This window comes from Mirounga angustirostris, unplaced genomic scaffold (genome assembly GCF_029215605.1).
Source record: "Mirounga angustirostris isolate CCGP_5_RB_7025 unplaced genomic scaffold, mMirAng1.0.hap1 SCAF_4, whole genome shotgun sequence".
Taxonomy (NCBI): Eukaryota; Metazoa; Chordata; class Mammalia; order Carnivora; family Phocidae; genus Mirounga; species Mirounga angustirostris.
The window spans coordinates 147,098,392-147,115,274 of record NW_026991712.1 but is presented as its reverse complement, the minus strand read 5'-3'; the positions used below and the strand labels follow the sequence as shown (position 1 = coordinate 147,115,274).

The following is a 16,883-nucleotide window of genomic DNA, read 5'->3' as shown; positions in this document are numbered from 1 at the left end:
AGGTATGTTGAATCCTTCTCAGGAGCCGGGCACTGTCATGCAGGATCTCATGCAGTCCCCCCACAGAACTGACGAGGCAGGTGTTATTACCATCACCCCCGATTTGCAGGCAGGAAGGTAGACCCCGTGGGATGCCCTCAAAGAGGATCTGGTACGTGACAAGTCCTGTCCAGAGAAACTGAGACCCAGGTGGTTGGTAGGCTAGCAAAGTTAGCTCAGTGGCTGGAGGAGTCTGAGAGGAAGAAGGTAGCTGGGAGAAAAAGAGGAAGGGGCCTCTGCTCCAAACAGGCCAGGGTGTCAGTCATGATCCCCTTACTGGCACATCACCCTGCCAGACTTCCCTAGTCAGTCGTGTTGCTACGTTCTCACAGCACGCTACAAACAGTGGTCCCATTTTGCAGATGGAGATATCGAGGCTCATACAATCAAAGTGACTTGCCCAGGTTCACACAATTAATAAGAAGAACTTGGACTTGAGCTCAGTTCTCTTAATGTCCAGGTAACTCTTTTTCCCTTGCTTAATTCATTTTTTACTTTGTTGGCGTTTTTCTCTCTTGTCTTCTCTGCAAGTTACCAACTGTCTGCCATCCCCTAACACTGCTACACCGGACGGAAGCAAGCATCCTGAAGGTAGGAATCTCATTTGACTTCACTGCTGTGTGCTTGGAGCCTGTCACAACAGTGGGGACAAAGCTGGAAACAAGTGGCTGTTGGTTGGGTGGTTGAAGGAACTGTAATCGGGCTACCATTTGTTTAAGTGATACAGTGGTCGGCATGGTCCATGTGGAGATTTCTTTTGATTGTGAGGGATTCATGAGCAAATATACAGGTGGGCAGGGGAAATTGGTGTTATTGTAACTGCATTTTGTTGTTGTTGTTGTTGTTTATTTTTCATGAACAAGTTTGCTCCACTTCTTGATCCGTAGAGCTCTGGGGAGGGCTGGACCAATCTTTAGGAGGATGCCAGAGCACTTCTCACAAGAAAGCACTGGAAAGCCAACCCCCGCTCCCCATGGTGTAAACTTAGAGAAACAGGGGGTGCTGGAGTAGCTCTGAGTGAGGTCCAATGGCAGGAGAAGGCCCCCAGGCTCCAAAGAGAACTCATCTGAAGGGCGACATCAGGGGTGCGGACAAAGACATGCGGGACTTCGATCAGCTTTTCAGTCAAGGCTCCCCGTCTAGGTAAGGAAAAACACCACGGAGAAGGAGGCACCAGTCCTCAGCTTGCAGCCTCCCTGCCCAGCACAGTGTGGGCCTGCCCGTGTTTCGCCCAGACCTGACCCTGCAGGAGCCGGGCCCCTCCTCAGACCCAAGCCGCCGGGATGCGCACAACCAGCCGCGAACAGCGACACTGCCTGGCGGAGGCTGGGATGACGGCACCAGGTGGGGTGCCAGCGCCCTTTCTCTCTGTTCTGGAGTTTGCAGGCAGGATGGGCTCCGCTGTGGACAAAGTCCTCAGGGTTCCTGAGTCGGCTCTGGAGAGTGGAGGCCCCTGGATGGTTACTGAGCTTCCTGCCGATGAAGGCTTGTGATAAGCGGTTAGTTGGAAAAATAAGAGATGCCCTTGTTTTTATCCCAAGTCGGTGAAGCCCTTGTGCGTTTAGGGAACTTCAGTTTTACCCTTTGTCACCAGGGACCACAGCTATCCACATTGACAAGTAACACACACGGGAGACTTCTTTTCGATAGCAGACTATCTTTGAAATTAGTAACAATTGCACACACACGGGACATGCCAGAGTTGACAAAGTTCTTAGGCATTCAGGCTCTTCTCTGAGCCTCAAGCCAACCCTGTGAGGTAAGGAGGGCACACGGATCCTCCCTAGGAAAGTGAGACTCAGAGAGGGACAATGACTTGCCCATGGCCACCAACGAGTCGACAACACCCGGCCCTGCCCCTGTTGTGGGGACCCCAAGCTGCCTCCCAGGGAAGCCCGCACCCAGGTCCCTGCCCCCCTCACAGCAGCATCAGGACCACGATGGCAACGACCATGAGGACTCCGGCCAGGATGCAAAGGCCCAGGAAGACAATGTCACTGGTGTCCTGAGGCACCATGGCCACAGGGCCCTCCAGGGCCTCCACCTCATCCCTGGGTGGTGCTTCCTGAAGATGCTCAGCTGTGGCGGCATAGGGCCCAAGCCAGTCGGAGCCAGACAGCAGGTGGACAGAAGCCTCCTTGCGCCGTGGCTCACAGCGGACCTCATACTCATGGACGTCCTCCTGCCCGCCAGCCGAGAAGTCGATGTACAGCACGCTGACGATCACTGAGGTGTTGTTCCTCCGCTGTGGGGGTCACGGGGCACTCACTCACACCTGAAGGGGTCGGGGCTGACCCTGTGCCCCTAGGTATGTAGGGACTCTGTGCCAAGGGGGCAGAACGCCAGGAGCCTGGGTTCTAGTGCCAGCTTGACCACCGACTCCCTTCCCACTTGGAACCTCAGGGTCTCCACCTGTAAAAGGGACACTACGGGGATGTCTGATGGGTCCGTGTTTGCTCTGGCTTCAAGGAGGCGGGGTCTATGAAGGACAATAACAGCAAGAGCAGGCCCATCTGCCATGTTCCAGGCTCTGTTTTAAGTGCGTTGTCTCATTTCGTTCTCACTACAATCCTCTTTTATTGGTACCATTAATATCCCCATTTCACAGATGAGGAAACTGAGGCCCAAAAGTTAAATCCCTTGTCTGAAGTCACACGACACACAAGTGACAGAGCGGGCAGACAGGAATGGTAGGAAGCTGCCGTCCCTGGACACTGGGCCACCCCTCTGGGGAAGGGTGTGAAAGGGAGTTTCAAAGGGGCTTCCAAAAGGCTCTGATTCCATGTCCCCAAAGGAGGCTTCTGCATTTGTGCCCTCAACCCGTCTGCCCCCAAACCCTCTGAGGAGGACCGGCGTCCTGGATTTTTGTGATACAGAATTGAGACCCTGGGCAAAGAAAGATGGGGCCTGTGAGTAGAAGGGGACCCAGTAAAGTCCGTCCACATGATAAAGAAGGGAGGAAAAAAATCACAGGAAGTGGAAGTTTTTAGGGGTTGTTGATGAGTGAGAGACTTGAAGGGGAAAAGCCAGCCACATAAGATGTGCTGTTATGGTTATGAAATCAAGTCTCCATTGTTTTTTAAGAGATGCACAGAAAGGTGGCCATTGCCTTGGGCTGTTCGAGCTGTGCATCTTTGAGAGCAGTTCAGTGCAGAGACTGGTCCTCGAGCATCTAGGACGTGTATAACGGTGACACTAGGAATCTAGGAGTCTAAGTTTCTCAGCTTTTATGTTTCCATGGTATTAGCCTCTGAGTGTCCGTGATACCTCGTTCTCCGTTTCCTGGTTCCCTGCCTCTGGGATTCTCTGTCCGTCATTTCATGACTCTGTGGAGTGTCCACAGAAAATCCCTGAGGGACTTAGGGCATGGAGTCAGGGTGAGGGCAGATCATCTTGGCAGCCAAGACTGCCCCCACTTCTCTCCTCAAGTCAAAAGGACAGAGGTTGCCAGAGGCTGGGGAAGAGGAGGGGTGGGCTGGAGGGGCCCCAGGTGGACATTTGGCTAATGTGGGGGGCAGGGTGGTATGGCTTGCTGGAAAGTGGTGATTTCTGCCAAGCCAGTCTGACACATCCCTGGACGCCAAGCCTTGGGGGTGGGGGTGAGCTCTCCCTGGAAGGGGGGGATCTCTCCTTTCCCCTTTAACCTGCCCCTAAGAATGCAGACATCTGAGGTGCTTGGGCCACTGCCCAGCGACTCCGAGGGCCCCAAACCTGAATTCATTTGTAAGCCTCACTGCCTTTGGGGGGAAGTGGATCCTGTTACTTGAAAGGCCCTTTTGTTCTGTGGAGCACAGGGACCATTTGGATCACAGGTTGGGGAAGGGGTGGCTGGAGGCAGCCGGGTGTGAAAGGGGTGAGGCCTGGGGGGGTGGGGAGTTCCCGGGAGAAGGGAAGGAAGAGCAGGAAGGCCTCCAAGGATGGTCAGGGTCAGGGCCTTGCAGGAGGAGCCTTCCATAGGGTTGTCGCTGGGTTACTCAGTGGGGGCCCCTTCTCTGTCTCCCGTTTGAGATCTTCGTCACGTCTACACTGAGCAAGTTTGTTGAGTTCTGCAACCAGGCTTGTGGGGTCACTGAGCCAGGAGGAGAAGCTGAATTCTCAGGAATGGCAGGCGCCTTTCAGCAGGGGTCAGACGCCCTCCCTCACACCTGCGCCCCCCTCCCCCCCGCCCAGCCCCTACCTGAGACTCGGTGCCGCAGGTGTCAAAGCGGGCCTGGATCCGGAAGGTGCCACCGGCTTCCTGCGCGGCGCAGCTGCGGCTGCCCAGGTAGACCTTGGTCCGCTCCAGCGGTGCCAGAGTCTGTGCAGCAATCAGGATCTGGAAGTCCGTGCGGGAGCAGCTCACGTTCATGGGCACGACTGGGGACGGAGGGAGGGAGCGGCTGGAGGCCTTAGGGGCAGGAAGTCTGCCCCCACCACCCCGACACCCCACGCAAAGGGTGATGTGTGCAGCCTAACGGGGATGTTTCACGTGTGTTACTCCGTTTAACTCCATCAGACTATGAGTTCCCGAGGGCAGGTACCCGGCCTTCTCATGTCCTTGCAGCCTGGCTCAGAGCTTGGCAGGTGCTGTGAATTCTGGATTCTGAATGAATGAATGAGTGAGTCAGTGAATGAATGAATGAATGAATGAGTCAGTGAATGTATGAATGAATGAACGAATATTCTTAATCATAAGAAGAGGTACTACCTGCTGATCTCTTTACCATGTGCCAGGTAGTTCGTTCAACCATTTAACAAATATTTCTTGTTGGCCTACTATGTGCAGGACACTATTCTGGCACCACAGAAAAAGAAATGGAAAAAAAAACCAACCCAACACCCCAAACTTCCTGCCTTCTTGGACCTTACATTCTAGTTGGGCAAGGGGGCAATAGATAGGTAAAATGAAAGATGTGTTGGAGTGGGCTGAAGGAAAATCAAGCGGAGAAGCAAGACAGGGAAAGGCAGAGTATGTGTGTCGGGGTGGGGGGCAGAACTGCGGAGAAGAAAGCCTCACTCGCTCCCCACGGTGACCCCATGAGGTGGACACAACTAAACCCATTCTACAGTTTTGGAAACTGAAGCTCTGAGAGGTAAAGTTGTTTGCAGTGGTTGAGTTGGGATTTCAGCCATTATTGAGTCTGTAGGTGGTCCCCCCCACCCTATTTGGTGGGCCCCCACAGCCCTCCAGGCCGAGATGGTGTGACTCTCTGTGTCTGGGTATAGCAGAGCCTGTGTGCGTGTGCAGGGCAGTGCTGGCTGGCGTGGGGGCAATGGAGGGGGAGGAGAGGGCGGCTGGTGGGTGGGAAAGAGAAGAGATGGCAGGCAGAGGCCTGGAACTCTCAGCCCCTCTCCGGGAAATGCCTCAGACATATTTCAGCCTCTGGTGTCTGGGCAGTCGGGGATTTATGGGCCCGCCATCTCCCACGATGATCTCGGTGGCACTGAACTGTGTGTCACCCCTGATTGATGCTGAGGTTGTCCTCTAGCCGGGAGGCCGCCTGCAGCCTGGGCCACATCTGGAGCCTCGTCTAGCACGAGTGCCCCTGTCTGGCCCTGGGCTCCCACAGGGATCTGGGGAGGGGGGCGGGGTGGGTGGGAGCGGGGGCTCCTGCCCCTGGAACAGAGCTGGGTTTAGAGCGGCCCCACCCTCAGGCTCTGTAGGCACCAGAAGGAGAAGGGGCTTGTCCAAGATCCCACATTGCTGGGAGAGGACCCATGCCTAGAAATAAGACAATCAAACCAAAGGGGACCTTAAAGATCCTTCAGCCAGTGTCCTCATTTTACAGGTGGAATAACAGACCTGCAGAGAAAAAACCACCTGTAGCTAGCTGAGGCAGAGCCTGTGGCCCCTGGCTCTCCAGAGTGAAACCCTAGGAGGGGTCACTCTCACAAGGGACAGCTCTCCTCCCCCAGGTTATGGAGGAAGCCAACTGAGGCCCTGGAGGGTGGGTCTGCCCAGGCCACTTCACTGCCACTAGCTCGCTGTGGTGCAACCGTGTCCTTCCCCATCACCACTTGCGTAGGGGGTAAGGATGGAGGGAAGATGCTTGATTGCAGACCAGGCCCGAGACATGTGAGGGACAGACATCCACCCTCAGCAAGGATGTCCCCTGTTCTCTCTTTTCATCTGAATGGCCGCCTGCAGAGGACATTCATCAACCCCTTGCATGGATGAAGCCACTGGATGGTCGGTAAATGGGAGCATTTGGATGTGGCCCTGGTCTGTCGGAACTCAGCCCTGGCTCCCTCCGCCGGAACCGTACTGGGCCACAAAGAAGGCAGGCAGGGGTCCTAGTCTTGGCCGTGCCCCCGTTGCCCACGTGACCACAGTGAAGCGTTTCTGCTCTCTGCCCCTCCCTTTCCACACCTGCACAACAAGAAGTTTCACCTGCTCAGGTAGAGGGAAAATGGGTCCAGAGCCAGGCTTTTCTGGGCCCACGGGCCAGGGAAGGGTGACAGGAAGAGGGGAGAGATGGTGGAGGCTGCTGGCTGGCAAATCTAACGGGCACTATGGAAGCTGGAAAAGCCCAGTGCCAGCATTCTCAGCCGCCTCTGCCACTGGGCATGGCCACCTGACCAAGTTCAAACTCTTGAGACCAAGAAGTCTTTCAAGAGCTTCTGAAAATGCTTTTGTTTTCCTGGTAACGGGACATTTGTAGCTGGCATCTCCCCTACCCTCTTCCAGCCTCGAATGTGGACATGATGTCCGAAGTTGCAGCAGCCATTTTGCAGTCATGAGGCCAAGAGAATCCCAGAGATACCAGCTGAGACAGTGTTAAGTCCCTGAACCAACAAAGCAGCTCCCTAGCTCCAGACTTCTTGTTATGTGAGGAAAACAAAAGCCACTTGTTCAAGCCACTGTCAGTCAGGATTTATGACCGATATAAGCAAAGCTTGTCGACATCTCCATGGTTATACCAATTGTTTATCACAAGTAACATGGCCATATTTTGCGTACTATCCCTGGATACACAGGATAAACCACAGCAGGAGAGAGGCCAGGGGCCCAAGGGGGAAGGAGAGAGATGGGGGGAATTAGGGCACGTGGAGTTGGAAGCTGGGAAGGCAGGACTCTGCGGGGTGGAAATAAGCAAGGGCCACATTGGTGCGGTCCCTGGGGTCCCAGGGCAGCAGTTAGCAGTGTTGTAGCCACCCGAGAAAAGGTTGGAGGAGACCCGCGGTGGGATGGAGGGAGGAAGCTGCAAAGGACCCCAGCCTTGCCCACACCCCCCACCATCAGCACGCCCACACCCTCCACCCCAGCTGACCTCCAATGTAGGCCACGGAGAAGCCCCTCCGGGTGGTGCTGCGGTCCGTGTGCAGTAGGAGCAGAAGCTGGTTGTGGCTCGAGGTGACCGGTGCTGGCAGGTGGTGGCCGCACCAATTCCCCAGCAGGGAGGCCTCCTCGCTGGCCCCATCAAAGGCTGCCAGATGGTCGAAGTCACAGGTCCTGGTCAGGCTGTTGGGACCCTCTAGGTCCAGGTCCAGGAAGAACACCTTGACCCGGTAGCCTGGAGGCAGGCGGATGGTCCAGTGGCAGTGAATGTTGTTAGGGTAGGCGCTGGGGTACTGGGGACTGGAGAAGTTGCCCCGCACGGCCGTGTATACCTCCTGGCATTCTCCTGGGTTGGGGAGAGTGGGACAGAAGGGACAACAATGAGAAGGGTGGAGACTGTCACCCTCTGCAGTACAGCTTGGGCAGTGGGCACCATAAAGGTCCTAAAACCACCCTGGACCACCACCTGGTGGGCACCGTGGTGGGCAAACCAGACAATGGATCCCAAAGCCTGCTTTAAACGGGAACTAGCTGAAGGCTAGGACTCTCATTCCAATTGGCAGTCCACTTCACGAGTGTTGGTCTGGTTAGGACTTCAATAAACAGACCTAATACTTGTCCTCAGAGTTGAGTCCAAACTTGGACCTGACAGACAAGATGGCTCATGACATGACCTTGCTTGTTTTGTCACTGCCCCTCATCCAGCCCTACCTTCCAGCCTCCCCAAACACCTCCCAGCATACGAGCACACTAAGCCCTCTCTGTCCTCCCTGCCTTCGCGCATGCTGATCTCTCTGCCTGGAATACCCTTCCCTTCCTTCTGCCTCTGGCTAACTCCTTCAAAGCACTACTCAATTCTCTCCTCCTCCAGGAAGTCATCCATGATTCTTATTGTTAACAAAGATCACAGTGGGTTGTCATTGTCTATTTCCTTCTCCATTTCCTCCACTCTCTAGTTCATTTTACTATCAAGGGTTCATTCATTCATTTGTACACACATTGATTGAATCCCTTCTATGTGGCCGGTACAGAGACAAACCCATAGGAACTCACAATCAGGGGAAATCAACGTGCCGACCGCATCCATAATGATAAGTGTTAGATCATTGCTGCAAAAAAAACCTCCAGAAGGAGTTGAAAGAAAGGACGAATTCTGAGTCAATCAGGAAGACTTCACAGAGGAGGTGACATGCTGATGCCTTGGCACTGGCCAGGCAGGGACACGCACAGCATGCACAGGGGACTCGAGGTATAGCCCCAGCCCCTTCTACCTGAGAAGTAGTAGGCCTTGAAGCCCCGGCCTCCAATGTTAAAGTCAGACTTGAAGACCACCTGCAGCTCGTGGCCCAGGGACACAAGAGTGGGGGGCCGGGTGCCGCCACAGTAGCGATGCCCGTGGGTGGGGCCAGGCCCCCCAAGCACGGCCACGTAGTCATAGGTGCACTCCTCACTGCCCTCCACCTGGAAGTCCACGAACACCAGCTTGACGGTGGCGGGGCCGGAGGCGTGGATCACCCAGTGGCACTCCACGTTGTTGGGGTAGTTGTCCGGGTAGTCAGGGCTGGTAAGGACCCCTGAAAGGCCCGTTAGGACACCACCACACACATCTGCAAGGAAGCCCTCCTGAGCTGACTTTTCTTCCTCCCCGTGGCCCCCCACCCCCTCCCTTGGGAACAGGACGCCCCTCAACGTGCCACCCCCCCGGGTATCTATCTCATGGCAACCTCGCCACCATCCACCAAGCGCTTGCTGCGTGGCAGGCACAGACCTGGCACGTGGCCCCGACACCATCACCATCGCCCTAGGGGAATGCATGGTGGTTCTCCCCATTCTATGGTCGCGAAAATGGAGGCACGGAGAAGGTAAGTGACTTACCTGGGGGAGTCTAGGTTCACCCAGATAGACCCTGAGACAAGGGTGTGAGCACAAGGAGTTTATTTGGGAGCTATAAGGGCCAAGAGAGGGCATGTCAAGCCAGCTGCCCAGCCCTGTTGGGGAATCCTGGGGAATGGCGTCAGGCACACACCTCAGAGTTATGTCGCCCGAGAGAAAGGGAGCTGGGGCGTTCATACACCAACTCCCGAGAGTCCAGGCCGAGGGCTGTGGGGACAGAGGCGACCTGCTGAGACTCCGGAAGAAGGCTTCACACAGAGATATGGAGGTTGGCAGGAGCCACTGAAGTGATGAGTCCCCGGGAACCTGGGTGGGGCCCTGATGGCAGGCCACCCAGCTGGTAATGGGGAGAGCAGGCATTGCCTCGTTGCAGAGCCTGGGCACTTGACCTTGTGATTCTCACTGTCCCTTCCTACCAGGCCTGTGGCGCACAGAGGCTGAGGTGCCCAAGTTCAGCAATGTTCCCAAAGCGCCCTGACAGAGGAAACTGAGGCTTGGAGAGAGGGTCTGGTGAAGTGGAGATGGGCTTGAAGTCTGAAGACAGGTGTCGGTCCTCAGCTCTGTCTTCTATGAGGGGTGGGACCCTGGGCAAGTGACCCAGCCTCCATGAGCCTCATGGGAATACGAGAGGTCAGAAGACCTGCCCAGCCTGATCCACCAGGTGCAGGCTCATGCAGAATCTCCAGTGCTGATGAAACCCTTTTGGAACCCAGCCCTGCCAATCCAGCCAGGAGGTGGCTGATGATGAATGCCCTGCCCATGTGGAGGCACCAGCAGCGTGGGGCACGCTGCTGTTTCCCAAGACGCCAAGAACCTCGCCCCAGGGCTTGGCTTTGTGAACCTAGCTCTGCTCTGGGCTGGGCGCTAAGACTTCTTGTCCCAGTGTTCCTGCTTCCAGCCGTGTAACCTTGGGAAGGCACACTCCCTCTCTGCTCTTAACTTTGTTTGTGAAATGAGAGGGCAGGTTCTGACAGTCTGTGAGATCCTTTGCCACGTGAACACACTTAGCAGAAGCTTTGAATTGTGCTCTGGAGCGTTGCAGCAGCCCCCTGGGGCATCCATCGGCCTGCACATGGGGCAAATTTCACTCCTGTGCTGTATTCAAGCTCTCTTTAACGCGCTGAACAACAGCATCCACAGTCACAGGTCATATGTAAAAATTTCACTCATTGGAGGCCATCCATATTGACTTATGTTTTCAGTGATTGGTTTAGAATAAGTAAATGTTAAAAATATGAACTTCAAAAATACAGTAAATGCATACCAAGAAAGTACTGCCTTTATCTCTTTTATATATAAGGGATTAACCTAAGTTTCCATTTGCTATAATGGTACTCCTGTTTTTTTTTTTTTAAAGATTTTGTTTATTTATTTATGAGAGACAGAGAGAGAGAGACAGAGGCAGAGGGAGAAGCAGACTCCCCGCAGAGCAGGGAGCCCGATGTGGGACTCGATCCAGGGACTCCAGGATCATGACCTGAGCCGAAGGCAGTCGCTTAACCAACTGAGCCACCCAGGCGCCCCGGTACTCCTGTTTTTAAAAATGCTGGAAAAGGGGCACCTGGGTGGCTCAGTCGTTAAGCGTCTGCCTTCGGCTCAGGTCATGATCCCAGAGTCCTGGGATCGAGCCTCACAACGGGCTCCCCGTTCAGGGGGAAGCCTGCTTCTCCCTCTCCCACTCCCCCTGCTTGTGTTCTCTCTCTCAAATAAATAAATAAAATCTTAAAATAAAATAAAATGTGGGAAGACATTGCTTATGGAATTATGACTTTGATATCCTAACATTTTAAAAACCTAAGAGTCTAAAATTCCAAAACTGTGACGAGATCAGTCTGTGATTCTTGTGTTTTGGCATTCCGCAGTTCTGTGCCTCGAAAGCCAGCTCAGGGAGGGGCGTCCCACCCGAGCCCTCTGACTGTCGTATGGGGAAACCTGCGCCCCAAGAGCCTCTGTGGTTGTCTGTGGCTTGAGCGGACACAAGTAAGGTGTTGGGTTTGGGCCTTGGGAGAAGGGATGAGGTTTGAGTGTCTGCAGAGAGGCCTGGAGACAAGAGGAAAGCTGAGACGAGCAAAGCCTCTGCTCCCCTCACTAGACTAAGGGGCAGGTTTCCAGGCAGAGGGAGGGAGGGTTAGGGATCCACAACGTAAGAGGCATTAGGTAAGGCCTGGGGAAGGAGAGTGTCACCGGCTCCACACAGATGGCCCTCATGCATCTTTTACTCCAGAGGGCTTGGGGTGGGGTGCCAGGGGTCCCTGCGCCTGTAAGTGATGGGGTGCTGCAGAGGGACGGGCAGCAGGGGCAACCTGGTGTCCTCTCCTTCGTCCTGATGCCATGGTATGGGATAAGAAGGACCATAGCGAGCACAAGAGGCCTTGCTCCTGGGTACAGTGAGACCCTCCCAGGGCTCCCAGGACTGCTGCCCTGAAGATGGGAACCTACAACACCATGACCACTGCTGGAAGCTGTCCTTGTCCCTGAGCTGTGGCAGCAGGGCTACCCAGGCTCCGGAGCTGCCGGCAAGCCTCGCTTCAGCCCACAGCTCTCCTCCCCCCCAGCCCCCGCAGGGCCCCCCTCTCCCTGCCAGGCCCCCCTTGCCTTTCTGGTAGCCAGCAGAAAAGCCTTGGCTGGCCACGTGCTTGTCTGAGTGGAAGACGACAGACATGACATGCCAGGAGGAGATGAAGGGCGGCGGGGGCACCCGGCCGCAGAACCTCCCCAGCAGGCTGCCCTTGTCCCCCGAGGCCCCGTTGTACACCTCCAGGTAGTCGAAGCCGCAGGAGTCGTGGTACTCCAGGTCGAAGGCGTGGAAAGTGAGCAGCACCGAGGAGCCCTCGGCCACCACGATCAGCCAGCTGCACTCTATGTTGTAGGGGTAGAGTCTGGGGAAGTTGGGGCTGGAGAAGTTTCCGGAAGGTGCTGAGAGCACACCCCCACATTTGACACCTGGGGCAAGAGGGAAGAATGGCTCGGTCAGTGCTGGGGTCCTGGATGGTAGAGCCGGCCACAGACCTGGGTCTTTGGGATGGGGTGAGGGAGCATGAGGCCATGACCCTAAATCAATTCACTGATGCACATGTTTGCTCATTCATCTGCTTAATCCTCAAATACTTATCAAGCACTCTTTTATTCATTCAACAAATACCATCTGAGTGCTAGGCAATGTTCTAGGTGCTGGGGTTTCAGCAGAACAGACAAAAATTCTTGCCTTCGTGGAATCTCCTGGGTGGTTCTGATGGGGAATGCAGATGATAAACACGGTGAGTAAAATATAGAGCATACTGAAGAGTGATTAGTGTTATGGAGAAAAATAAAGCAGGGAGAGGAGACAGAAACGTTGGGGCAGATCTATAATTTTAGATAAAACAGTACTATATGCCAGATCCTAGGCGTGTACCGTAGGGAATTTAAAAATTACAAACGATAATACCCCCACCCTCAGTGAGGATGCGCACAGCCTATTGTACTCTCACAAGTACATTCTTATATGCGCATATTTGCTGATATTTAAAAAAAAGAAAACAATGGAAGGAAACTAATAAAAATGATTCTCTGTCAGGGGAAGGAGTAAACAGAGGGGAGGATGGGGCGCCTGGGTGGCTCAGTTGGTTAAGCGACTGCCTTCGGCTCAGGTCATGATCCTGGAGTCCCGGGATCGAGTCCCACATCGGGCTCCCTGCTCGGCGAGGAGCCTGCTTCTCCCTCTGACCCTCCCCCCTCTCATGTGCTCCCTCTCTCTCTCATTCTCTCTGTCTCAAATAATAAATAAATAAATAAATAAATAAATAAATAATCTTTAAAAAAAAAAACAGAGGGGAGGAAAACAGGCATGAAGCTAGACCTTTTTCAGTGAGACCTGTTTTATAATTTTGACTTTATAGTCATGAATGACTTTTTTTTAAAGATTTTATTTATTTATTTGACAGAAACACAGCGAGAGAGGGAACACAAGCAGGGAGAGTGGGAGAGGGAGAAGCAGGCTTCCCGCGGAGCAGGGAGCCTGATGCGGGGCTCAATCCCAGGACCCTGGGACCATGACCTGAGCCAAAGGCAGAGGCTTAACGACTGAGCCACCCAGGCGACACTCATGAATGACCTTTAATATAATTTTTAAATTAGCAAAAAACCATTTTAAGTAACCCCTAAAAATCCAAAACTGAAACAAATATCATATACATATATCAAGTTGGAGGCACATTCATCATGGGGGGAAATGATTTCAAATGACTTGGAAATACACTTTTTTGACTGTACATTCCTAGAGGGATATATCCCCGGGACAAAACGAAGCACAAAGAACTCTGAAACTTGACTCAGGAGACTTACTGTTTGTAATAACAGTCAGTACTGCTATTTTACAGTATTTTAAAAATTGGAATAAAGCACGTCTGCTAATGTCAATAGAAGCTAAGAGGTTCCGTGTAAGAAGAGAGCAATACAACCATAAAATTAAAAAATTAAATAGAATGCTTGTGATCCTCAATTTGAATTAAAGACAGTATGAATTTAAGACTTATTTTTGTTTCTAAAAAAAAAAAAAAATTAATTTCCTAGCTCTGTTCACTGAAAAGGCCAAAGAGCCTGTACCAGGCCTGGGCTGACTCAGCATGGGGTTCTCCCGGGGAGCGCACTGTGGAAAGGGAGGGCTGTCAGCAATGCCATAGGGGGCCCGACGGAGGAGGGCTAATCTTGCTGGGACAGCACTGTTGAGGGCTGGGGGGACAAGATTCACAGGGAAGGTGGTGTTTGAGTTTGCCCAGGAGGGACAAGAAGGTTGTTAGTTGGGGACAATTTGGAGGGAGGAAATGGCACGGACTCACAGTCACCTCGCCTCCCTGAGCCTCAGTCACGCATCTGTGAAATGGGGTGTCTGTGAGCACCGATGAGACAGAGCTTCTCCTTCAAGGGCCTCAGATGTACACCCAGCTCAGGTCGTCGGCTCCCTGTTGGCCCCTGCATCAGGCCCGGCAGGAACCCTGTCTGATTCATGCCTTTATGGCAAAAGGACAGAGGGATATTCTGTCCGGTGCCTGTCCTTGTCCTTCCCCCAGCCCTGCCCATTGGATAGGAAAAGCCCTGGGAGTGTTGGAGCAGAATTCCTGTGGCCAAGGAGCTCCCAGGTGCCAACACAAGCGTAGGCCTTGTCCTCCGGGACTCAGCCAGACGCCCTGAACCCCAGGATCACCCTGGGGCCGCTATAGCTCCGGAGGCTGGAAAATGGGAACAGCTAGCTTCTCCCCCTACAGGAAGGAGTGAGACGCCTGGGGACCCAGCCCACCTCTGCCACCGAAGAGGTGACTGGCACAAACCCTTTCCTTCTTTGAGCCCCACTTGAGCCTGCAGGAAAACAAGGCACTGAGGGCTGCTTGCTGAGCACCCCCAACATGCACGCTCCTTGAAATTCAGGGAAGTGATACTGTTTCCCAGACAGGCACACAACACAATGGGGCTGGAGCAGCACAAGGAGACCTGGGGCCAGGGTGCTGGCACAGGGTTCTGGGAGGTCCCAGGAGGGAGCCTCTGAGGCTGATGGAAGGATGTGGAAGGCTTCCTGGAGGAGGTGGTGTTTGACCCAAGTTTGATAGATGAGCCACATGTTATCAGAAGGCAAAACAGAACAGGGACCTTCCAGACAGAGGGTGAAGCATTTCCAGAAGGGGGTATGATCCTCTGCCAGAGCTTGGGGTGCCCAAGGGACACAGGGGACCGAGGCTGGATATTATATAGAGAACTGGGGCCAAACCTGGGGGACACCGAATGCCATCAGGAAGAACTTTGATTTCACCTGGCTGGTGGTGGGGAAGTACAGCAGGCTCTCAGGAGGAGGATAAAGTCTTCCTCCAGCAATAAACCTTCTATTGCCTCTGAGCCATTCCCTTAGCCCTTGGTAGCTATGTCTCCTTGGACAGGTTACTTAACCTCTCTCTGCCTCAGTTCCTTCATCTGTAAAATGGAGGACTCATACCCACCTTGAGGTTTGTCCTGAAGATTAAATGCAATCATATTCGTAAAGCATCCAGCGCAGAGCAGGTGCTCTGCAAATACTGCCTTTCACCATCTCAGAAGCAAATACACCCTCAACTCAGCCAACTCCCCCCAAAAAAGGCCTTCTGCTTTCTGGCCTCCCACATGGAAACCTCCTGAGACCCTGGCAGCCACCTGCACCCCCCCCCCCCCCCCATTGCAGAGCCTGCCTGTGTCCTCTGGAGCTCCTACCTTTCATGGCGTGGGCCCTGGGGCCTGGGCCCAGCAGCACCAGCACCAGCACCAGACAGGACCCCAGCTCTGCCAGCATCCCCTCACTGGGGGCCCCCACGGGTCTGCAGAACTCGGGGCAGGCCAGGATCTGAGGGTCTGGAGCAGGGGAAAGGGAGATGAGTCTGAGAGGGCCTCCAAGTTAATGGTGGCCTGAATAATTCATCGGCCCCTCGAATTAGTAAGCTGATCCCCAGGTGCTTCCTTCATTCCACCCTGAGGTGATGGATCTAGTGTCACCGGCTTGACACATTCTGAGATCTGCACTGGCCGCCCTGGATCGGGAAGGGAAGCACCTCAGGGCGGGAAGGGAATTTGGTGGTAGAGAAAGGGCATGAGTTTTGGGGCTAGGCAGATCTGGCAACCACCCTAAGTCAGCCTCTAGCCCACCGGGTAGCCTTGAACAAGTCATCTAGCTCCTCTGGGTCTCAGTCTTACTCATCTGTCCAGTGGGGCCATTCAGCCCTGCCTGTAGGAAATGGCAGGCTATGACCTATGCTGCAGCCCAATGGCTGTCCCTTCCCCACCCACGGGGGAGCTGAAGGGACCTTCTAATTAGTGGGACAAGTGGGAAAGGCATCCTTCAGACATGCTTAGATTAACTCAGAGGGAGGGCAAAGGAGGCTGGAGTGGGCAGCTGATGAGGGAAAATTCTATTTTCATGGAAGAAAGCAGCCGGAATAACAGAATGGGAAAATTGTATTGTGCATCTCCTAGAGCGACCACGGATCTGGGCCACAGTGTAAATTCTGGCCAGGAATATTAGATATTCCCTCCTCAACTGATCCACAAACGCTGCCTGAGCATTACTCTGTGCCAGGCTGGGTGCTAGGAGCGAGGCTGCAGGAACGCTCTCAAGGGCTCTGTGTCCAACAGGAAACAGGCTCTACGTCCTCTGGGAGCCGTACTTGGTTCTGTTCAGCCCAGCGCTCATTCCCCAGCAACTTCTCTGTGCAGAGCCTGCACAGGGCATCTGAGGGAAACATGGCACGCTCCTGCCTCCCAGTGAGGAGCCTGGGCTCTGGTTGGGCCCACAAGGTCTGATTCCCAGCTCTGCCATTCCTGCTGGGCTGGGGCAGCCTGGGAAAGTGGCCCAACCTCTCTGAGGCCCGGTCTCCTGAGCACGAAGAGGAGAAAGCTAGTAGCTTGTCGTCTGCTGCAAGGATTAGATGAGCTGGCGCCTGGCTCCCTGCTTGGGAGCAAGCATGATTTTTATTTACCTCAGAGGGACTCAGAGGGCCATCTGCCAGACCACATGCTGCTTCTGGCCCATCCTTGTGTCAGGAGGTCCCCAGGGAACCCTTTGCCGCCAGCATGGGAGGCCACCTGGAAGGTGTTCAGCAAAGAGCATCGGGGATGGTCGGGCCTGAGGGATTGGCTTACCTTTGGGGCTTGATTGGCAGCAACAGAAAGGTTCTGCTGTCCTGGGCCATCTGAGGGG

General features: G+C 54.2%; 1 protein-coding gene across 1 annotated transcript; it reads right to left on the bottom strand.

The window, feature by feature from the left end:
* Positions 1-1,548: 1,548 nt before the first annotated feature.
* CDCP2 (CUB domain containing protein 2) lies at positions 1,549-15,892 on the bottom strand. Its single transcript, XM_045895416.3, has 6 exons — positions 15,404-15,892; positions 11,786-12,133; positions 8,569-8,904; positions 7,290-7,643; positions 4,217-4,395; positions 1,549-2,284 (listed from the first exon to the last, which is right to left on the bottom strand). Exons 1-6 carry the CDS (start codon positions 15,480-15,482, stop codon positions 1,958-1,960), a joined length of 1,623 nt encoding a protein of 540 aa, XP_045751372.1. The 5' UTR covers positions 15,483-15,892; the 3' UTR covers positions 1,549-1,957.
* Between the last annotated feature and the right edge of the window lie 991 nt (positions 15,893-16,883).

Bases quoted from the DNA above. Each gene is read 5' to 3' on its own strand.
- CDCP2 (XM_045895416.3), bottom strand. From the start codon at position 15,482: ATGCTGGCAGAGCTGGGGTCCTGTCTGGTGCTGGTGCTGGTGCTGCTG. The intron at 7,644-8,568 runs GTAGAAGGGGCT...TCCCCAACCCAG, and splicing joins CAAGGCCTACTACTTCTCAG to GAGAATGCCAGGAGGTATAC. The intron at 2,285-4,216 runs GTAGGGGCTGGG...TGACCCCCACAG, and splicing joins CCTGCGGCACCGAGTCTCAG to CGGAGGAACAACACCTCAGT.